Source organism: Suricata suricatta, chromosome 9 (assembly GCF_006229205.1).
Source record: "Suricata suricatta isolate VVHF042 chromosome 9, meerkat_22Aug2017_6uvM2_HiC, whole genome shotgun sequence".
In the NCBI taxonomy this organism is placed as follows: Eukaryota; Metazoa; Chordata; class Mammalia; order Carnivora; family Herpestidae; genus Suricata; species Suricata suricatta.
The window spans coordinates 88,233,207-88,256,500 of NC_043708.1; the positions used below are offsets into that span (position 1 = coordinate 88,233,207).

Below are 23,294 nucleotides of genomic sequence, written 5' to 3' on the forward strand. Positions count from 1 at the left end.
GCAGTAAAAGATCTGTTCTGTGTATCTTGACTATATCAATATCAATATCCAGGTTGTGAGAATGGACTACAGTTTTGCAAGATGCCATCACTGGAGAGAGTGCAATTTACCTTTTGTATTAAACTAAGGTAAGTCTTCTAATATCTGTGGTTTTATTAAAAAAAAAAAAAAGACCAACTATCTTTAGTCTATGCAATGAGCCAAAATGTATAGGACACAATAGAAAACAATTGCCACACTGAATTTCACATGAAAGATTGACTATTCTTCTGGAACCCAGGCTAGCAAAATTAGAGGAAATGCCCTAAGATTTCTCTTAAGAGAAAAAGCCTACATTTCCAGGCTCAACAGTTGAATCTACTATAGATAACAAACTAGTGGCTACTATCTCAACCCTCTGAGTGCTGTGAATCATTTGTGCTTTCTGTGGGATAGCTGGATAAAATTGGCAGCTAAATTTTTCAGTCCCATGTGCCTCCTAAATAAAAGAAATAACTAGGTTACAAGTTGACTTGCAGACACAAAGTAGCAACTATCCTGAATAACTGCTGGGGAGTTTTGCTGGGGGGGGGGTTGTTTTTTTAATAAACAGGTGAAATTTTCCAACAGGCACATGCCATTCAAAAAAAAAAAATTCCTAGGAAAGGTTAAAAATTAAAACCCTTATTTCCAAGAAAATAGATTTAGGAGAATAGTTTTCATTCAATCCATAAATCATCATCCCATTAGCAAATCTGTGAAATGTTCAATTGTCATAAAAGCCAGATTAAAAATAAGACATTTCAAGTCCCCCCTCTTATACCCAATGCAGGCAACACAAAATGCATCTCTTAACCAGTAACTAAGAAGATGTGAAAATTATCTTCATCACCAGTTACTCAAAAATTTTAACAATAAACAGAAGTTGAAGCAGATCTGAACAGAAGGTACTAAGATACAGGCTTTGGATGATGAAATCAAAATTATGCACACCAAGACCTGGAACCATAGCAATTCCCATGCTTTGCACCGGTCTGGTCTAAGAAGACTTGCTGATAAGAAACAGATTTTTTTTTTTAAAGAAACAGAATTTTTAAAGGCGGCTACATGGTTCAGTCAGATAAGTGTCCAACTCTTGGTTTCAGCTCAAGTCATGATATCATGTTTCTTGAGATTGAGCCCGTGTTGGGCTCGGTGATGACAGAATGGAGCCTGCTTGGGATTCTTTCTCCCTCTCTCTCTCTGCCTCTTCCCACTCTCTTACATGCATGCACACTCTCTGAATGAATGAATGAATGAATGAGTGAAAAGAAAGGAAGGAAGGAAGGAAGGAAGGAAGGAAGGAAGGAAGAAAATTTTATATTTTTTTTGCGAGGCAGGCTGCATGGCAGAACAATGAGCCAGAAGACAGTCACACTGCAAATTTAATTCTTCCACTTGGCTACATCCTATAAACGTCTGTTAAGAAACTAGATTAATTTTCCAGATACCTAAGAATTTCTTAATTTTAAATATTCACCTCATTTTAAAATAGGCTCATAAATATGGATAGAGAAATACATAAGCAATGAAATAAATCTCAGTATAATGTTAGCTAGCATATAAGCTGCTAGCTATAGAATGCTTTCTGTAAAATTACTTCAACTTTACTCTTTAGAAATTTTCACAAAATATTTTAAAAATTGGCTCATGAAAAGCAGCTCATACAAGACTGGTAAAACAAATGTAATTTATAATGTTTAGATAATAAGGAAACAACTTAATTCACAAATTATTAACACTGAAGTGAGTACGAAGACTCAATCCCCAAAACAGGGATGACTATAAAACCAAGAGATTAATTCTTGAGCACAACTCTTTCTCTGGACAGTCACTATCTGAACACTAAATGCAAACCTGCCCTCCAAAGGTATTCAAATTGTATCAAAAATAAGCCCTATTGTAAAGCAGTTAGTATTTAAGCATTAATGTTGCTGCAAACACTAAAACAATTTTTTTTTTAATTGTAGAGAGAGAGAGAGAAAGAGAGCGTGAGCAAGAACATGCGAGAGGGAAAGGGGGGGCAGAGGGAGAGAGAAAGAATCCTAGGCAGGCTCCACACTCAGTGAAGAGCCCAACATGGGGCTCGATCCCATGATCCTGGGATCATGACCCAGTTGCCCCTAAAGATGAATTTCTTAATGCTTAATTTAAAACATAAACTGTGTGTGCTAATAATAATGAGCAAAATAAAAAATAAACAGGAAACCTAGCAAATTATCTATAACTCACATTACAAAGTGAAGGCTCTAAAAAATTTTTTAAATATAAGTGCTTGATCAAGTTGATTTTAAAAATATACCAAAAAAAAGAAAAAAAAATAGATCAAGATACAAGAAAAAAAAAAGGGCAAAAGATATGACCAGACAAGTTAACACAAAAAAATACAAAGAGCCGATAAACATATGGAAAGATGCTCAACATTAATGTACCATTTTCACCTAATTGGCACAAATCCAAAATCCTAAAAACAATCTCTAAAGCTATATGGAAAAAGGCACTCTCTACATTATTGTAAACACTTAAATGGTATCAAATAACAGAAGTGATTTTCCTTTTCACCCAGCAGTCCCTTAACCAGGAATTTATTTGCTGCTCTACACACACATTTCTAAACGACACTGCAGCATGTCTATAACAGCAATAATTTACAAACAACTCAAATTAATAGGAATTAATAGGAAGACTACAGAAACCAGTAAGGACATATCCATTGTTCAAACTTTAGGAGTTATTTTTAAAAAGTGTGGAAGTCCTCCATGTAAGAATATGGAAATGTCTCCAAGATACAATGATAAGTGATAAAAACAGAGCACAGAACAGAATGGAAAAAAACATAAAATACATATTTATATTTACTTAGAATGACATGAAAATATACAAAAAACTAATTAAAGGGGAATTAGAGGGAAGAGAAGACAAGGGAACACAGGGTGAAAATGAGTTTTCTTTCATTATATAATCTTTTTCATCTCTTCTATTTTTCAACCAACACACAACACAAAACCACTTTTTTAATTTAAATTTTTATATTCTATCCATTGTTTAAAATCAAGGTTACATTGGGGACACCTGGGTGGCTCACTCTGCTAAGCATTTGACTTCAGCTTCGGTCGTCTTAGGTCATCTCGTGGTTCCTAAGTTCAAGCCCCACATGTGGGCTCGGTGCTGAGAGCTCAGAGCCTGAAGCCTGCTTTGGATTCTGTCTCTCCCTCTCTCTGACCCTCCCCCACTCACAAGCACGCTCTCTCAAAAATAAATATTAAAAACAATTTTTAAATTAAAGTCACATCACATCAGAATACATAAAGAATCTGTCCAAATGTTAAAATACTGGTAAAAATATTAAAAATCAGTTAAAACAGAATGGTACAGGTACCAAAATCTGATAAGTGTAACAAACAGCCGAGAAACAGCACCTGAGACATAAGAAATTAGCAAATGAGTAAAAGGGTAGAGCAAATCCAAAAAAGAAGAGATAAAAATTTTAGGATAACTGGTTAACTACTCTGAAAATCTACATCATTATTATATCATGCATCCAAATAAATCTCATATAAAAAGGTGTTGTAACATTAAACTATAAAAAAGTAGCAGAAAATTCAAGTGAATATTTATTTCATGTCTAAATGACTTTTTAAGCCTATAAGCAACCACAATTTGCAAAAGGAGAAAATATTTTAACAAAAAGAAAAGATGCTGAACATCACAAAACAAATACAAACTCAAATAAATTTTTTTAACACTTATTTATTTTTGAGAGAGGGAGAGAAAAAGACAGATAGACAGACAGACAGAGGGTGAGCAGGGGAGGGGCAGAGAGAGAACACACAGAATCCAAAGCAGGTTCCAGGCTCCAGCACAGAGCCCGATACGGGGCTGGAATTCACAAACCGCAAGACCATGACCTGAGCCAAAGTCGGACACTTAACCAGCTGAGCCACACATGCTCCCTACGAATATGTACTTAAAAAAAGGTCTAACAACATATCAGAAGTAGAAAATACATTGTTCAACATCTGGCTTCAGTTCTTTTCCAATGAAGAGAGATGGAAAATAAATAAAACCTAACAGACTTCATGTATGTATTCCCATTATTTTATTGTTCTTTTACTATTCCTCACCAGATGCCAGGCTCCACATTGGTAATATCTCCTCCCCAGTGGGCTCCGGATACCAGAAGTCATAGTCTAGCAAGTTACAATTTCAACATAAAATGTCAGCACTTAGCTAACCATTCTACAGATTTTATCTCATCTACATAAACACTTCTTGTTTTAGCTGTTTTGTTACTAATCAAATAAAGCTAGACTGCCTCACATGCCTGCCATCAATAACAATAACTCCTAACCACAGGGAAAAGGGCATTATTCTGCTTGTTTTCCTGACAGCCTGACATTAGGGTGCATATGAAGCACTTCATTTCAGGGAAGCAAATGAGCAGGCAAGTATTTGGCTACTCAATCTATTAGTAGCTTACTCTTATTTCAGTCCATACACAGATCTATTCATAGGATACCTTTAATTCCTTAACTAGATTTATGGAGTCCAGGGAGTCTATCTACAAGCTGAAAAAGAAAAATGCTGACCAACAAACAATTCCCTGATTTCACAAACAACCAACGCAGGAAGCAGTTCCTGGAAATCCATGGCAGTATACAACTTGGTCTGCTGCACCGCAGCCAGATACTGCTCTCCCACAGCCCAGCACGGGGCGGCAACCACTGTGGCACTGGAACAGGCACAGAGGGTGGAGCTTGGGGTGTTCATGGTCAAGTAAAGACATACGAACAAGGTGCAGGTCTAAAGTTCAAAGAATCGATTTTTATGGCATTAAAATGCTTTTAAATTTTTTATGTGGATAAGAAAGTCATGGCAGATGAAGCAGGCCTGAAGATATTCTTCTTTAAAAATATGAAATATACAAATATATTTCTTAAATACAGTTAAGTATAAAACGGAACATATAACTATATACACACCACTTACAGTCAACATTTTGCCATGTTTTTCATTACTTTTGGCTAAGCCATTTTAAAGTTATAAATATCCTGATATTTTACTATTACTATAATTCAACACACAACTCTGAAAATTAAGGACACCGCTCTTCAAGACCACCATATCAATTATAATAATTCATCTCACACTAATCAAATTTCTCCAACCTAACTGAAATTACCTGTGAATTATTTCTCTGTTCAGTTTGCCTTCCACCCCTAGAAAATGTCTGATTTTTTTCCATCCAAGGTTTTTTCTGAGTTGCCTGGCAAGTTACATTGGACCAATTTACACCACCTGTAACCAATGAGATTAAAAACAATTATTTATGAAAAATGCCAAAACCTAAATTATCCATTAACTTCGTGTACTGAAATTCAGTCACTATAAACTGATACTGGGAATTTCTCTACAAACTTTAAGTGGTATTCCAGTTCTTAGTAATACAAGTGTCATCTTGCAGAATACTTCTAGCTGGCATTTTCTCAATTTTCATCTGTATATTCAAAGTAATGTGGATCTCTGGAAGATTTCTAATTTTTTGTAGTATCAGCAAGCTTCATGCTTAAAAGGAAAACTATGACACGGATAAAGAAGAAAGTATAGCAAAAACAGTAAGCAGAAAATAAGTACCTGTACATATAGATGATTCCACATGCTAAAAATAAAAACAAAAAAGACAGTTATTTTCCACTTAACAGTCAACACCACATGCCTTGCAAAACGTTTCATAACTTAGTCTAGTGTGAAGCATGCTTATTATAATCTTAGAAAAAGTGTTTCTCCATAAATATTTTTCATGTTAATAATACAGAATAATTCTGATCCATTCTATTACATAGGAATTGTTAATGAAAATAGATAACTTAAGCTGTAGAGAGGACACATAGATAATACTGAGGTAAAGAGATCAAAGCAGTCTTACATACATTCATGGTGCTAGGATCAGGATTTCTCAAAGCCGCTGCTGCAGGCTGGTTGTTGCTGTGTTTAGGACTGCAGTAGCCACTATCACTGTCAATGTCGGCTTCACTAGCCCCCTGCTCACTAGAGGATTCGGCAGTGGGATGGGATGCTCTTCTCCTCCTGCCTTTAGACTTCCAGAGCATCGTGGCAGAGCTCTCCGAGAGAGATTTGTTAGCAATATCTGATGGGAAATCTATAAAGCAAGGAAGGTGTGACATCTCTTTGTGAGAATCAAGCTGATAGATTCTTGTCAAATTAAAAAAATTCTTGTTAAATTATCATTAAGGTCATAAGAAAATGAAGGTATCTAACTTTGTAAAAGGAGAAAAAAAGCAAAACCTTTTTTGAAAAGCTCAAAAGGTAAGGTGTTCCTGACAATGTATATATTATGGAAAGAGAATAAAGTATTTCCTAAAATATTAAAACAAACCACCACTACCCACTTAAGAAAATGAACATCACCAATCCTTCTGAAGTCCACGGCATGTCCCTTCCACTACTGCATCCTCTTCCTCCCCCAGGGTTACCTTTATTTGGAAATCTGTGTTTATCATTTCCTTACTTTTTAAAATAGCTTTTTCATGGCTTTTTTTAATTCCTAAAACATGTCATGTGATTTTGCAGTTTTAGCTTTATAAAAATGAAATTATACTGTCCATTTTCTTTTGTGATTTGCTTCCTACTCTGCTCCATCCACCAACATTAGTTTTGAGATTCCGATGCATGTGGCCATAATTTATTAATATCATTAAAATCTAGGATGCCTGTGTATGAATATACCATACCATATGTTATTCTTTGTACCAATGACACTTGGGCTGTTTTGGGGTTTTGCATTATTGAATAATACTGCTTTAACCATTCTTTTTTTTTTAATGTTTATTATTTATTTTTGAGAGAGAGAGAGAGAGAGAGAGAGAGAATGGTAGAATGCACTGTCAGTGCAGAGCCTCATGTGGAACTCGAACTCACAATCCTGTGAGATCATGACCTGAGCCAAAATCCAGACCACCTGTTCTGTAACCATTCTTATACATACATTTGAATGTGTTTGTGTCAATGTGGAAGTTTTTTTTAAGGTAAATACTGCCAGGCCTTACAGGATACACATACTTGACTTTGTAATGCCAAATCATTTTCACTCACACTGTTTAAACAGTTTACAACTCAACAGCAGGGTAGAAATATCCACAATGATTCACATATTTACCAAATACTTGATACTATCTTTTAGGCCATAAATTTTGCCAATTATTAAATATAAAAAGATGGATCACTGTGGGTTTCTAATTTACATATTTTTTTGCCTAATAATGAGGATTGATTATCTTTTCTGATGCTTTTAGCCACTAATGTTTTCTCTTCTGTGAAATACTTAATTTTAGTTTTGGACTGTTTGACTTCTACCAATTTTTCTAGTGAGTTGTCTCTTATTTTGTATTTCACAAATTGTAATCAAAAGACATAAAACCTTTTACTATCTCCTCCCAATGCAACAAAAAACAATTTCCTTTTTCTACATTTCTGCCTATAATATTCACACAGTACCAATACAATCATGAGTTGTGCTATTTAATATTATACATATGTTCTTCATAATTATAACGTAAGAAGGCTCCATATTATTCCAGAGCGGATGTCCTGACTTGTACCTGTTACTAAACATTAGAAAGCTGTTGGTGTGCTACAGTCAGTCCCTTTTCATTTTAGGGAAATACACCCATCTTGGATACATTCATAGGAGAGGGACAATTGGGTCAAAGGAAAAATTCCGATAGTCCTGCCAAATTGTTTCAGCCCCCTGGTCCTATGTCCCAGGGGCCCTGAGATCAATATGGGATCATTTTCTTATTGATTCATACAAGATTTTTACGTATTCATACTAATACTTTGTCTGTTACAGGCCTGGTAAAAATCTTTTCCAGGTTAGTGGCATATTCCTTCACTCACTTCTGACAGAAATTATTTCAGATACAGTTCCCTTTCTGCTGTTGTAAAGATATCTGCCTGTATTTTCTTCTACTGTGGTTTTCCCATTTGTCCTTAATCCACCTGAAACAGATATGCATGGGCTGTAAGCTATCTGTAATGCTATCTCTGTCATTTTCCATAGAAGTGTTTCCAGATACATATGACTCTGTTTCTGGGTGCTTGTCCTAATTTTCATATGCTGCATTTTATATACTGTATTTTTTGTATAGTGAATTAAGATAGCTTAATAGGTCTTGATAGTTAGAAAAGTTCTTTTCTTCTTAAATGATCCTTTTAGAATTAGTCAAGTTTCCCAAAACTTCCTATTGAAATTTTGATTAGAACTATACTGTTAGCTTCACAACCGTCATCCTGACTAGAGCCACCCAAGAAATCTGGGTAAATGTCTCTGTATCATTCCCCACTTAAAACCTTTGAGAACTTCTCATTACATTTACAACAAGGTTGAAATCACATAACCTGACTTATGAGCCCTAAATCATCTGGCCTCTCTCTTAACTCTCCAGCCTCAGCTCACGAGTTGTCATTCATTCATTTATTCTTTTATACGTATTAATTCTTTCACTCATTTAGCAATTATGTGTTGAGCACTGTCCTGGGATCTAAGTGAATAACCAAACTAAAATTATTGGTTTCTTGAGGTTTATATTCTATCAGTATTCTAGAGTGATCTGGTGATGGGAGACAAATAATAAACAGGATGGAAAAAAAAAAAAAAAGAACTACACAGAATCTACAGACTGACGTAGGGAAAAATGTCATTTGTAGTGTCAAATCATCCTATATGAACAGAGAACAGAACAGGGTTTTTTTTTATTAATGTTCTACCATTAAGTTAATGATTTTCTGCATAAATTTACATTCCCACTAACAGTATATGAGGAATCTTTTTTCTTCACATCTCCAGGAGCACTTGTTGTTTCTTGTCTTTTGTTTTTTTACTTTTTTTTTTTTTAATTTTTGAGAGACAGAGTGCAAGCAGGGGAGAGTCAGAGAGAGAGGGAGACACAGAATCTGAAGACAGGCTCCAGGCTCTGAGCTAGCTGTCAGCACAGAGCCCGACGCAGGGCTCGAACCCATGAACCGCGAGATCACGACCTGAGCCGAAGTTTGACACTTAACCAACTGAGCTACCCAGGCACCCTCTTGTCTTTTTGATTCTAGCCACTCTGGCAGGTGTAAGGAGGTATTTTGCTATGGTTCTGATTTGAATTTCCCTGATAATCAGTGATGCTGAGCATCTTCTCATGTGTCTATTGGTCATTTGTAAATCTTTGTTTTTGCTCTTTGTTTTGTTCTGTTTTATTTTGGTTTGGGTTTTTTGAAGGACAGTTATTTTGTTTTGTGGTTTTGAGGGTATTTGGGGGCTTTTTGTTTTTTAGAGAGAGGGGAGAGCAGGGAGAGGGGAAGAAGGGGAAGAAGGGGAGGGTGAGGGAGGGGGAGGGGGAGAAAGAAGGAGTGAGAAAGAAAAGGAAGGAGTGAGAGAGAGGGAGGGGGTGGGGGAGGGGGGAGTGAGAAAGAGAGAGGGAATATCTTAAGCAGGCTTCACATTCAGTGAGGAGCCAAATGTGGGCCTTGATCCCATAACCCTGGGTCAAGTCATGACCCCAAATCAAGAATAGGATGCTCAACTAAGACACCAACCATTCAGGTCCCCCAGCCCATTTAAATCAATTGTCTGGGGTTTGTTTTTGGTTTTGTTTTTTGGTATTGAGCAAATATTTTGGATATTAACCCCTACTGGATACATCATTTGCAAAAATCTTCTTCCATTAAGTAGGTTGTTTTGTCTTGCTAATGGTTCATCTTTTCATTTTCTATTCCTATGTTTCAGAAGATTGTCTTTGTGGACATTTAATGAGCAAACTAAAAAAGCAAGGATTTTAAAGCAATCCCAGTGTTAAAAGCACGAAGAAGTCCCTCTGACTAGGAACAACCAAAACATAGAAAACTGTGTAATATGTTACGTTGTGATCCTTTCCTATAGCCACTCTAAGCATTTGTTAGTCTGTTAATCTCCCTGCTTTATGAGCTACTAACTACACTGTACTACCAACAAGATTGCTTTTTAACTGAATCCCAGATCCTTTCTTATTCCTAAGAGATCTAAAGAATTGTAAAAAATAACTGAACTCATGTCTAAAGAAAAGGCACAGCTCAAATGAAAGAAAGTATGCACAGGGCACCTGGGTGGCTCAGTCAGTTAAGCTACCAACTCTTGATTATGGCTCAGGTCACAATCTCACAGTTCATGAGTTTGAGCCCCGAGCTGGGCTCTGTGCTGACAAAGCAGAACCTGCTTGGGATTCTCTCTCTCTCTCTCTCTCTCTCTCTCTCTCTCTCTCTCTCTCTCTTTCTCTCTCTCTCTGCCCCTTCCCTGTTCTCTCTCTCAAAATAAATACATTTTTAAAAAAAAGTATGCACCATCAAATGTATTTTAAGCCACACCAAATTGCAGACTGGAGATTACAGATGGGTAAAAAGTAAATGTGCCTTTGAACAGATCTAATTCTTGGTCTTAGATCATTAACAAAAATTTTTAGCAGTGTCAATGACAATGGGTGAGAAGAGATCGTTATCTACTCTATAGCTATTAAGCTAAGATCAAAGATACAAATTGGAACATAATGATATAAACTGGAAAATGACTAGAATATTATAAGGCTATTCATTTTTTTTATCAGGATAAAGCTTTCTTACTTAATGTTTATATAGTCCTCTAAAAAACTCTGGACAAAATTATATCCAACTAGTCCAAAATTTTTACTTGCTTGACAGGATACAGGTGCCACTCATAGGTTTGGTTCAGACTTATGCTAAAATATGGCACAGAAAACTTGCGGAGTTCTTCCTATAAAGATATTATACAATATTAAAATATTTTATAAAGCGTTTTAACCTAGTTATAAAAACATACAATTTTGACTGCTGCCAAAATGAAGCCTCAAATTCCTACAATGTCTGCAAAATTCCATTTCTGGATTCTGACATGCTCCACTACTATAAGGGCATAAGGACACCTCAAATCCTGCTCAACTGCACATTAGGCAGCAAGCAAGTTGAAAGAACATTATGAAGATGGACTGCTTTTATCCTTCCTAGAAAATTTCACAAAGTGGCAAGATATAGGGATGCAGTCTAGACTCCTGAAAGTGGTACAGTCCATAATTATAAAGTCAGTATGTGACAACAGACAGAAATTAGTGATGTATATATAAGAGCCTTGCCTTACCAGTTTGCTGTGAAGCATCTACCAGAAGCACAATTTTTGATCGATTATCAGGACCTGTTGCATTTGTCTCTTTCTGAGTAGCTACATTTTTCACCAGTGGCCTTTTGCTTTTTATATGCTGTTGTAAAAGCTGTTGCTGGTTTAAGCACCAAAAAATAAAAATAATGATTTAAAATTCTATTCAATGTACTAAATAAACATTATTATAAAATACATACCCACTATAAAACACACCTAAGTGTATGTTCTAAATTAGTGGCTCCCAACCCATAGGGAAAGAGGGTTACTGTGTTAGGAATTCACATGAAATTATCTACAGGTAATCATTAACACTATGGGCTCCCAACCCATAGGGAAAGAGGGTTACTGTGTTAGGAATTCACATGAAATTATCTGCAGGTAATCATTAACACTATGACTAATAAAATATTAATCCATTTTTAACTGTTACTTGCACTTTATATTTTCTCAATCAATAATAAATAATAGGAATATATCATATAATGGGTTGTAAGTATTTAGAAGGGTAATAAAAAAGGGTAGTAGCCTATCCAAAAGATAAATTTTACTTTCACAATAGCAAGAAAGCACAAAAATAATTTCTGCTTTAAAGCTTAAAAAGAAAATATGAAAATGCTGATCCTTTACTTCACTTTTTAATGAGTATTCATCACTTAAATATGATTTATACAATAGAACTCTGAATTTAACTTCCTAAATTCGAGCACTGGAAGTGCAATTTGAGAAATCATGCTTCCTCAACATCTAAAAGTTATATACTAATATCGTATTTTGTATATCGTTATTTCTTCAGAGGTCCCAAAAGAATTTCCCTTGACCCAGAGTTTCCATGAACAAAGACTAAAAGCTTTTTAAAGCAACCTCTGCTGCACGTTTCTATTTTAATTTGCGAAAAGTATGCCAGAGTACAGCAAAGACTTTTCACTGAAGAAGCTGGGCTAATGGAACCTAGGAAAGCATCAACTCCTTGTGAAACAGTCGTAAGATGCATGTAAGCAACCACTCTGCTTTCTATTAGCTGGGAAGTGCTGAGAAGACACATGATTTACTTATTTGCCTTGATATTAAGGTCTCAATATAAAAGTAACCTGGCTAAGAAACAGTTACCTACAATAAACCTTAAATCTCTTATGTTTTCAAGGCCTTCATGTCTCCCTCTTTTTTTTTTAATTTAGTCAAAGGGGTGATCTTGACTAAGAGTGGTTTCACACATTTATCTTTCATTTTCTTCGGCCCTAGGAGACCCTGTGTTCATATAATATAGTAAAGCAACACTTGAATAACAAAGTGCTATTGCTACTAAAAATTCACAGAATAGAAACAATGAAAGTTGAAGGGATTTAATAAATCACAAATGTTCTTTTCCATAGTATTACCTGATTTCTGAAGACTGAAATTTATGAAGTACATTAGTCATACCACTAGCACAGGATCCAAACTATTTAGAAACACCGGTGTCACTTGGCAATTTTTATCACTAAATTAATTTGGAAATATTTGTGTATTATGATTATATACAACTCTCTTAAGAAACCTGAAGATAACTGTAAATCATATCATTAATTAAGAATAAGCCACAATAAAAAACAGAAAAAATTATAAATGCTCTACCCTTGATTATTTTTTAATAGTGAATGAAATGTTTTATCATAAATTGAGCTTTAAAGGATAATCAATACAAGTAGCAAATTACTTACACAATTATTAAGAACAGAAACATCAAACATAAAAGCCAATCAAAAGAAGTCACTTACTTTTGGTACAACTGGTCCTCTGTTACCATTTCTGCTTCGATGACTGGACAACGGGAAGACCTGTCCAAGTTGATTTGGACGCTCAGGGCATTCTGTGGTTATAGTATTTACAGTACTTGCAGCTTGAAAGGTGTTGGAGTAAGGTGTAGGAAAAGGATGATAGAATCCCATAACTTGGGCACATGGTGCTGGCATCAGTTGATAATATGTATACTCTGTAGAAACAGGTGGCTGAGCAGATATAATGGGGTAGGCAAGGTATGGTCCAGCAGGATTTGGATTGGGCTGCTGCCATCGCATATCACTGTTATACAATGGAAATTGTCTGTTAAATGAAAAAAGAACAAATCTATTGACAGTTCTACAAGTAATGGTAAAGCAAAATCTCTTTAATTCATTTTAATTTAAAAAAAAGTATAGAACAGTGGCCTAATAAAAAAGATAAAATTATCATCTTATAAATTTCTTTGCTGTAATCACAGATTATTAAGTATGTGTAATAACTACTTAAATGACGGTATAAAGAAATTCAACCTGAAAGTATTATTGCATTCCAAAATTTTGAAACTACATACCATTCTTATTTATAACAACCTCCTCAAGGTATTTCTGCCTAGAAGTCAAACACCTAGCTGCTGGATCTATCAACAAAGGCAGTCCAAAGTTCTCATCCAATGCTAACAACTCTGACAGCCCTCTGCAAAAAGCAGAGTAAGGGGATCACTGTGTAAGGTGATCATTACAATGAGTGATCTGATTCTTCCACCTCTCATTCTTCAGCACGGTCCCAGGCCTCCTCCTCCTCTTCCATGCTCCCCTAACCACTGGCCAAGTCAAGCGCTTGTCTAGGCTCCCCCCACTGGCAATGGAAGCAGGATTCAGGTCCAAGGGAAAGAAATGAAGAGACAAGCCTGTCCACTGCCATCTTACCCCTAGCATTAGAGCTTTCTCTAGTGCAATTCCTACAAAGCATATGCAAGATTCCTCCTGTCTCAGCAGTCCTTACTGAAGATTGCTGCCGAAGCATGAGGGGTCATGGGGAGCCCGAGCATTGAGCTTTTCCTCACTACTCCCACAACAAAGTGCAATGGAAAAATGTTCACTGCCATAATTTAAAAAATATTTTTAAATAATCCGCTGGCTGGTTTACTCATTAGTTCTCAAAGATTATTTGGTATAGTAAGAAAAACAAATCATACTTTACACTTGGCCATTTTACCAAATGCAAACCTAGTACTATTACATTCCGCTTATAGGTCACTTTGAACATAGCCCATTATAGGACAAAATTTTTGATATAATGCTAACTTCAACTGAAAAGAATCCCTTACTCTTTGTCCAATAATATAATTTTGAAGACTATTAACTGGAATATTTAATATCTGATACAGTATTTTATTGGTCTCATATCTCTTACATTCAGAATACGTGAAAGAATGTGCCCTGGCATACTAGTGTACGACATGATGGCTTAAAGAGGTCTAGACTGCCTTTGCCTTCGGGGTGGTGGAGCAGAGGCTGGAGCCCAGCTGCCCCATCCATTTATCCCAGAATGCTAGAGGTGCATAATCTTCTATGTGTGATATTACTTGAAAGAGGCTAAAAGTATATTTAAACAGCAATAAAATCAAAAGAAAGTACAACGAAGTACTAATCAGTCTAAACAGGGTTAAAAAGGCTACCATGACTATCACAAGTTACAACCTAACCAACTAGGTCACACATTATATGAACTGCAAGCATTCTGCTAAATCACCCTGTGACTATAGCACAGAAGCTAAATTTAAACTAGAATCAGAGCCTAGAAATATATGTTAACCATAAAAGCTTCAATGTTAAGGACTATCCCTTGGTATTTTCTTCCTATGCCAGACTGTCCTGAAAACTGTGATTAGACACCTAATCTTAAAAGAGTTTCTGTTCATTTGTTTCTGAATAATCCATTCCTTCTTTTGCACCAATTTATTTCAAACTAGTTTTAATGACTTACTATAGAAGATATATCCAAAAAACTCCATTTCCTCTTAGAAAGACTGAGAAAACAATCCATATTAAGAATTTTCAAATTTCTATATCATTTGGTTTTATTTACTTCTCTTAAAAAAGAGAAATGGCTAATGTTTAAAAGGTACAAAAGGTGGGCTGCCTGGCTGGCTCCAGTTGGTGGAGCATGGGACTCTTTATTCTTGGGCTTGTAAATTCCAGCCCCAGGTTGGATGTAGAGATTACTAAAAAAAAAAGTAAATAAACCTTAAAAAAAGTTACCAAAAGGAAACATTAAAAAGTATGCCTTTCCAACTCTGTATATCCCTACTCACCCCACCCATGAAAAAGAAAATAATAATAAATTACCTATTGGACTGGTTTTCCTGCACAAATGGATAACAGGTAATCAGATAGCTGGGAATTGGAGTTGGTTCTACACCAGAAACATTTCCATTATCATTTGGGAGTGCCATAGGGATCATAAATGTATCAGGATTTTTCTTCTGGGGAATAAATGGTTCTACCTCAGCTGACAGCTTGACATTCTTCAAAGAGAAAGTAAAACACACTATTAATACATGAGCAAGAAAACAATACAAAGTCACGATTTAACAATAGAAGACTCAATGTTTACAAACAGTAATTCGATCTCCTAAGTATTTACAAAATATCCAAAGGAACAGCAATGTCAATTAAAACAACCAAACATGATTGCATTATTTAGGCAAAGACATCAAATAAACAGGGGAAAATGTATCAAAGGTTACGGCATTTAAATGAAATCATTTCTTATGTAACCAAAGCTGTTAAAACAATCAAGAGTGCAAGGAAGTCAGACTTGAGTCCAAAAATAAAGCTAATAGTAAGAAATCTAGCTCTTCAGACACAGCAATGTGCTTTTAACGAATTTTGCTGAGGGAAAAAAATCATTAAACAGAGTTCTGAAGATAATCACTTTATATATTTGTTTGAATAGCCTAAAAAATAGTCTATTTCTGTCCATTTCAGGAAATTAGATTAGTATGGTTTAATTAAAAAGAAGGAAAATGTCTACAATCAATGAAAAAATACTTAACATAAGCGCAAAAAATTTCTTTTCACAGTTAAACTAAGAGAAAAAATGAGTACTTCAGTTTGCCTTGAGTAAACTGAAGGACTCCAGAACTCCCACTTTAGTTTATTTTGTTATCTTTTCTTATAAAAAAAAAAAAAAAACTACAGAAACTTAAAAGGCATATGTAAAAAACTAAAGTATTTTAGGATGAACATGTGGGTGACAAAACTATAAAGACAAATAAGACCCATAAAGGTCAGAATAGGAATTACTCATATGAAATTACTCCTAGGAAAGGGAGTTGTGATCATAGGAGTTATCTGGAGAGTTTCTGAGTGCCTGGCAAAGCTCTATATCCTCACTTGGGTGATAATTACAAGGCATTCACCTTATATATAATTCATTAAGCTGCACATTGTTTTTATGTAGTTTCCCTTCTATATATAACAATTTTTAATTTAATTAAAAAAGAAAAAATCTAAAAGCACATCCTGCAGAAGCAGAATGTTAACCACATAAATACTACAATCTAAAAAGATACTAAACACTTCTTTCAAAAACCAGTAACTGAAATGCAATCCAACGTTTCAAGCACTGAAGTTAATTACCTCAAGGCAATAGTCCTATCTAGAACTTTTCCCCAACAAACCCACTAGGGTGGGTTTATTGAAAGCTCTGAGCAAGGGACAGCTCCCAGAATAAATTTCAAGCCATGCTTCTCACTAAAGAAATTAGTAACAAATCCAAGAAAATCTGAAGACAAAATCTAAAAACTTGATATGCTCAATAGAGAGCTTTTATTCAAAAAAATATTTTCTAAAAAGAATCCCCTAGAAATATTCAGAAAGGTGGGAAGGAAGAAGAAATCTGAACTATTTACAGCAGCATTAACTCAATATCCTTCCTACCTGATTTTAAAATCTAGTTTTATACTATTAACCAAACCTGAAGTAGAGATAGTACTTGCATTACAAATACAGTACCTATAAGCTGAAGGTGGTTTCTTAAATTTCAACCTAGAAGCAAAGCTCTTCAAATGCTTAAATAGTCTAAGTAATTTTCACTGACAGTCATCAGATTTCAAAATTTATTTATGTAAGGTACAAAATATCAATCTGATAAATGTTTTCCTCAGACAAAAATGGGGAGGAAAGCTGTTTTTCAACAATAATGCACAGATAATAAAAGCCTGCTTTATATAGTTCATACATAGGCATAAAGAGAGAGAAAACTTAAATCACATTTTAAGGACACTAAAAATGTAATTTTTAGGATTTCTTCAAAAAATCAAAAAGTCCTTTGAACATATGAAAACTCTCTGAACAATTTTACAAATCTCTATTAGAAGTCATTAGGCTTTTATAAAGACAAATGATTATATCAAATTCCTATATGAAAAAGGTGCAATACTAATACAAAGAAATAAGTTAATTTAAAGATAGTAAGTTTTCTGACATCTCCCGCCAAATAATACCAACTCATATAGTACTTTGGTAACAACAAATTCAAATTCTTGGCTCCACAAAAGATGTAACAAGTTTTTATACTTAGATTCATTTTACTTTATGACAGTTTTATGAACTTATCAACTTATCAACCCACTGTCCAAAAAGAGCATGTATAACTTATAACTGATATCTGTACATATACACAGCATATACCCTTAAATATCAAAGTTTGCAATTTCTATTCTCAGTCCAATTCCAATATCAGAGTTCAACAATAAAACTCACAAACACTGAAGTGATCCTTTGTTTTTAGCAAATAAATAGAAGCTGCTGTAGTCAACAGCTGTACAAACAGAAGATGTCACTAGTAGGAACAGACTGGCAAACTTTCTCCTATAGTTACAACTCTGTATGGTCTTAAAAGTTGTTTGTTGTGACCTTGGGGACTTCAGTATCATACTCTAAAATGAAGCATCTGCTATTCTCAGGCCTAAAAAGTAATGTTAAGACCCAAAACTACTCTTAAATTCCACATAATAAAGTCCATATAGACAATATGTTAAGTAAGCAACAAATTCTGGCAGTATTTTAATTATATTAGTATAGAAATCAAAGAAAAATGTCCTACAATAGACAACAAAACATTATGAAAAAAATTAAACTACTTACTTCATACAATGATATTACTCAGTTTAAATTTGTTTTTTAGTCTTTACTTTTGATAAGATCTAATTTTTAGAAATCAGAAATTTTAAAGCAGGGAGTGGTCTCCTTAAGATAAATATAAATATAAGTTTAAACTACACAAAGTGTAAATATTCCTGTACTATTTGCTTTAAAAAATATCTACATAAGTAAAATTACATTTTTCATCCAGAAATTATTTTGGAATTTTCCAAATTAATGAAAAATCATAATAATCCTAGAAACCTGTACTGGAAAAAAAAAACCTTTTGCAGCTTCACACTCCTTTTAAACTTAGCATATATTAAAACAAAGGTCAATAATAAAACTTCTTTGATGTAAATAATCTAGAAAACCCAAGAATTTACTAGAACATGAAACTGTAAAAACCTGCTTTAAAAGAGTGTATTAAACAAATGCATTCAAATCACTGAAAGCCTATAAAAATTCAACAAATACGTATGGTGTACATGTTCCAGAAAGAGCACTGTACTAGACTGGTTTAGAGAAAAGACAAACTATTACTATGAAGCACACAACAGTAAGAAATGCACACTAAATTCTGAGAACCTCCAAAAGAGTGCATATATTTTTCCAAGATTAAGCAGTAGGAAAAAAAACACCCACTTACAATAAAAACTGAAGTAGAACACAATAAGGCACTCTCCCACAGTGAAATTTCAGAATTCCATAGCTACAGGAAAAAAAAATGGCTATGGAAACCCTCTGCATCCTTTCTATGTTAAAGTAAAAACATGATATATGAAACCTTAAGATATTTTACATCTCACAGCCAAAAAAAAACATCTTCTGAAGGAAAAAAATCACTAATGTTTGAGACATACCTGCTGGCTGTACTGTTTCTGATTGGAATGGCTTATACTGAAAGTAAACACTTGCCAAATTAATTGCAGTAGTTATAAACATAAGTTTTGCAAGACAGGAGAAAATACTGAGAAAAAAACAAAATATTTAACTTAAGATGGCTCACTTAACTTACTATTCATATCTTTTTGTCTTTTCTTAAAACAGACCACACCTCATCCTACCTAAACCTGATGGGACTTTTATAAAAACCAGCTTTCCAAACTTCATACTGGTTTTTTATTATCTTATTAATTTCTGGCTTTATATTTCTTTTTCTCTCTGCTTTGATAGGATTTTCTCACTACTTCTTGCCCTGGATGCTTAATTTTTATTTACCTTTTAAAACGTTTAATAATAAAAGCATTTATGACTATGCATTTGCCTCAGAGTATAGCTTCAGCCACAGCCCATAGGTTTTCATGTGCAGTATCTTACTACTTTTTCAATAACCCATAATTCTACTTTTTTACTTCCTCTTTGATTTAAAGGCTTAAAGGATAAATGTCTTTTTAAATCTCCAAAGGTCATTTTCACTAAATGAACATTATTTACTTTCTTTTTGATTACAAAAGTATTATTTTGTAATCTATTATGACAGATCACTTACTGATATTCATGAAGGCCAACTTCAAGTATTAATGAATCATGTTTTATAGTAACTTATTTAGAATATATCTAGTTTATAATGCTGATACTATCTGCAGGTTATCAGTTATTTAAAGGAAAGAATTACAAGCCAGATGATTTTGGATTTATCAGTGAACAGCACTTTGCATGGAATCATATATATCTGTTACATATTTGTTTTTCTAAGAATTAAAGACAAAAGAGACTGAAAACATCAAGTGTTCTGACGCTTCTAATGCCATTATTTATTAATGAAACAAAAATCTCAAAATATGGTTTCTTAAATTTCCTAAAAACAGAAACATTAAGCCTTTATAAACAAATGAACTCCATGATTTATTCTTCACATCCCTTTACACCAATTTTTTTTTAAGGACCAAAAAAAGAGAAAAAGTAAATAATGCATTATACCAACTAATATATGTTCTTAGAACATCTAACTCTGGCAGTTAAAATTAAACTACTTGTTTTGGTTTAATACAGTCTTGCCAAAAGAGAATACTCCTACTATCCTCTTCTGATTATAACATTCTTTCAAATAGTCATTTTTGAAATTAAGAATGTTATCTAGCATGTATTCCTAGAAACTTATGTTTTATAAGCTTGATCAACATAAATATACAATTTATTCTCTTATATAAAGATTTTATATATTAAAAAAAAAACAGGTAATTTAGGATGCCTGGGTGGCTCAGTTGGCTGAGCATCTCTTGATTTTGGCTCGGGGCATGGTATTACTGTTCATGAGACAGAGCTCTGTGCCGGACTCTGTGCTGACAGCATGGAGCCTGCCTGGGATTCTTTCTCTCCCTCTCTCTCAACCCTCCCTTGCTTGTGCTCTCTTTCAAAATAAATAAACATAAAAAAAAATAAATTTAAAAAGAGGTAACTCAAGAACAGCAAAGTGAATGCCTTCAGGCAAAACCTCCGTAGATTTTTTTTAAGTTACACTTGTGGGGTGCTTGGGTAGCTCAATGGGTTAAGCATCCTACTTCAGCTCAGGTCATGATCTTGCAGTTTGTTGAGTTTGAGCCCCACGTCGGGCTCTGGGCTGACAGCTCAGAGCCTGGAGCCTGCTTTGGATTCTGTCCCCTTCTCTTTCTCTTCCCTCCCCAACTCACACATGCACGCTCGACTCACACATGCACGCTCGTGTGCTTTCGCTCTCAAAAATAAACGTTAAAAAAAATTAAAGTTACACTTGTGCAATACTCCAAGGACTTCAATTAGGTTAACATGAAATGCTCAGTTTATATGAAGTACTATTTTTTAAAAATCAAATTTCTATGAATTGCTAACTTCTACAATATAAGAAGTCTTAATGCTGTAGGCATTCCCAAAAATTCAGAATATAAACTAACACTGGTTTCAAAACAAACATTTGGTGAAGGAAAATGTAAATTCACCTATCACATTTATCTTTAGTGACTTTTACTGATCTAAATTCACTTCATTAGTAAAAATATAAAAGTATAGGGGCGCCTGGGTGGCTCAGTTGGTTAAGCCTCCGGCTTCGGCTCAGGTCAGATCTCACGTTTGTGGGTTCGAGCCCCTGTGCTGATAGCTTAGAGCCTGGACCCTGCTTCCAGTTCTGTGTCTCCTTCTTTCTCTGCCCCTCCCCCTCTCATGCTCTGTCTCTCTCTCTGTATTAAAAAAATAAATAAAACATTAAAAAAAAAGTATATTCCACATAACCTGAAAAAGTCATTATGTTATTCCATGGAAAACAATCAAGAACTCCACAAAGCTAAAATACATTAATAAATTAATAAATAAATAACTGAAACTTGGGGAAATATCTGAAACTTGAACAAAATATCTGAAACTTGAAAAGAAAAAAGAAAATTTCACAAAGCTGAGAAGTCTCAGTTCTAGCCCCTAATGTACCATTAAATTAATGGTTCCTAGCTTTTTTTCAGTAATCGATTCCTTTGAGAACATGATGAAAATAAAGGAGACTCCTTCCGGGTCATCCGTGACCCCCTGAATTAACTGTCTACAGCCTGACCAAGGCAAAGTAGCATCACTTTCTGTGTCTCAGTTTCCTGTGAGTACTTAGCAGATGGGAAGAGAGAGTGGTTAGAATTATTCTACTTAAAATTAGGCTAGGGAAGAAGCAGGAGGTACTAGAGATAAAAAAAAAAGGAGGTATTCTTCAACGGAAAATCTAAATTAATCATTTCTTTATAATCGAGATTTCTACAAGGTTTTAATAGGTCGTGGACTTTGGGAAAATGTAGGCTGAAAGAGGAATAGGTTCTCTAGTTTAATTTGCTCATAGCACTTGCTGTAAGATAATCACACACAAATAGCTTTGCTAAATAGTTAATTACATTTCCTTTAAGATGAAAGGAACCGTAAGTATACATATGACAGCATTACTGGTTACAGTTCTGGCACCATGATGAAGGACCAAAGAGTTTAACCTTTTCATTAGTGACACACATACAAGAAAATCCCCTATTCAATTTTCAGGCTTTGAAATCAAAGGCACTTCTGACAGATGCCTTAAAAAATTATTCTTTATTAAATCGGATATAGGCTATCTATAATATACTCCGGGTTACAGGAAAACCAAGAGGCTCCCACCAATTTTGCTTTGGTAAATCCATGTATTATTTCACAAAACTCATTTATGTTTTCAAAGTCATATTCTCATAAAGCTTTAAGCTTTCGTATAACCAAATACACAACCAGGAATCTGCCTGCGAAAAAGATTTCAAAATCAAAATCGCCTTTCCCTAGCTACATATATATAGAGCAATTTCTGAAATCTCATCTCATTTATTCAGATACTAATTATCTATTTGTAAAATAATTATGCAAATCACTAATCTCTTTTTCCTTCATCTATTTGCCTAGCTCATCACTGGGCAAAGCCCTCAAATGAAGAGAATGCACAGTGCATAAACTTCGATTTCATCAAATTAAGTCGTTTCATAAAGGTCTCAAGGATGGAAATTACTAGCACTTTGGGGGGAAAAATTATTATTTTGTCTTATTATTTACACTGTCACCATCCCTGCCTTCCGGCAACTAGTCGTATGGTAATCAAGAACTTAACGCATTTAAAAACAAAACAATACTAATTCAGCTCCGTGAATATGAAAACGGGCTCGGAACTGAATTCACGCTTCGGATCAAACATTCTTAAAATATAAGCTCAATTAAAAAAAAATACTAATGTCTGCAAGATAACTGGACAGAAACGCAGGGGAAAACCATAGCATTTCATATCTTAAGGGAAACACCTCCCTAAAACCAAGACGAGAAACCTGTTTTGCTCAACGCAACATAGCTCTAAAAAGCCCGAACCCCCCGCCCTGCATCTGTAGTTCTCACACATTCTCTGAGTCTTTCTGGGTGAGAAGCCTTCGAAAGCTTTCCCACCTCGGAAACATTCCAGAACTGAAGGGTGGGGGGGGGGGGAGAATTACTCGTTGGAAGTTATAAACCCTCCTCTCAGGAGCACTGACAACTTGGGAGTCTTCAGGCCCTTTCCACCAAACCACGGAGGAGGTGCAAAACGAATCCCCGGCCCGGGCGGAGGGGGTGAACCGGGGCTGGAAAGCCCCCGAACCCGAGGCGGCATCTGGAACAATGCGGGAGTGGGGCGCCGCCGGGCTCTCGGGCGACGGGAGGCT

The 23,294-nt window shown here is 35.0% G+C and overlaps 1 protein-coding gene and 1 long non-coding RNA gene across 2 annotated transcripts in view; one reads left to right on the plus strand and one right to left on the minus strand.

Moving 5' to 3' along the window:
• Positions 1-23,294, minus strand: part of SECISBP2L (SECIS binding protein 2 like) — a 65,730-nt gene that overhangs the window by 41,999 nt on the left and 437 nt on the right. Inside the window, exons 2-7 of the mRNA XM_029951418.1 lie at positions 15,337-15,515; positions 12,985-13,309; positions 11,210-11,345; positions 5,949-6,178; positions 5,653-5,677; positions 5,201-5,316 (exon numbers count right to left, since the gene is read on the minus strand). Coding sequence (XP_029807278.1) covers positions 5,201-5,316; positions 5,653-5,677; positions 5,949-6,178; positions 11,210-11,345; positions 12,985-13,309; positions 15,337-15,515 — 1,011 coding nt within the window. The remainder of the gene's footprint in view (positions 1-5,200; positions 5,317-5,652; positions 5,678-5,948; positions 6,179-11,209; positions 11,346-12,984; positions 13,310-15,336; positions 15,516-23,294) is intronic.
• On the plus strand, positions 80-12,359 carry LOC115301505. The gene is made up of 2 exons (XR_003913141.1): positions 80-128; positions 12,024-12,359. It is a non-coding gene; the product is annotated as an uncharacterized LOC115301505 (long non-coding RNA).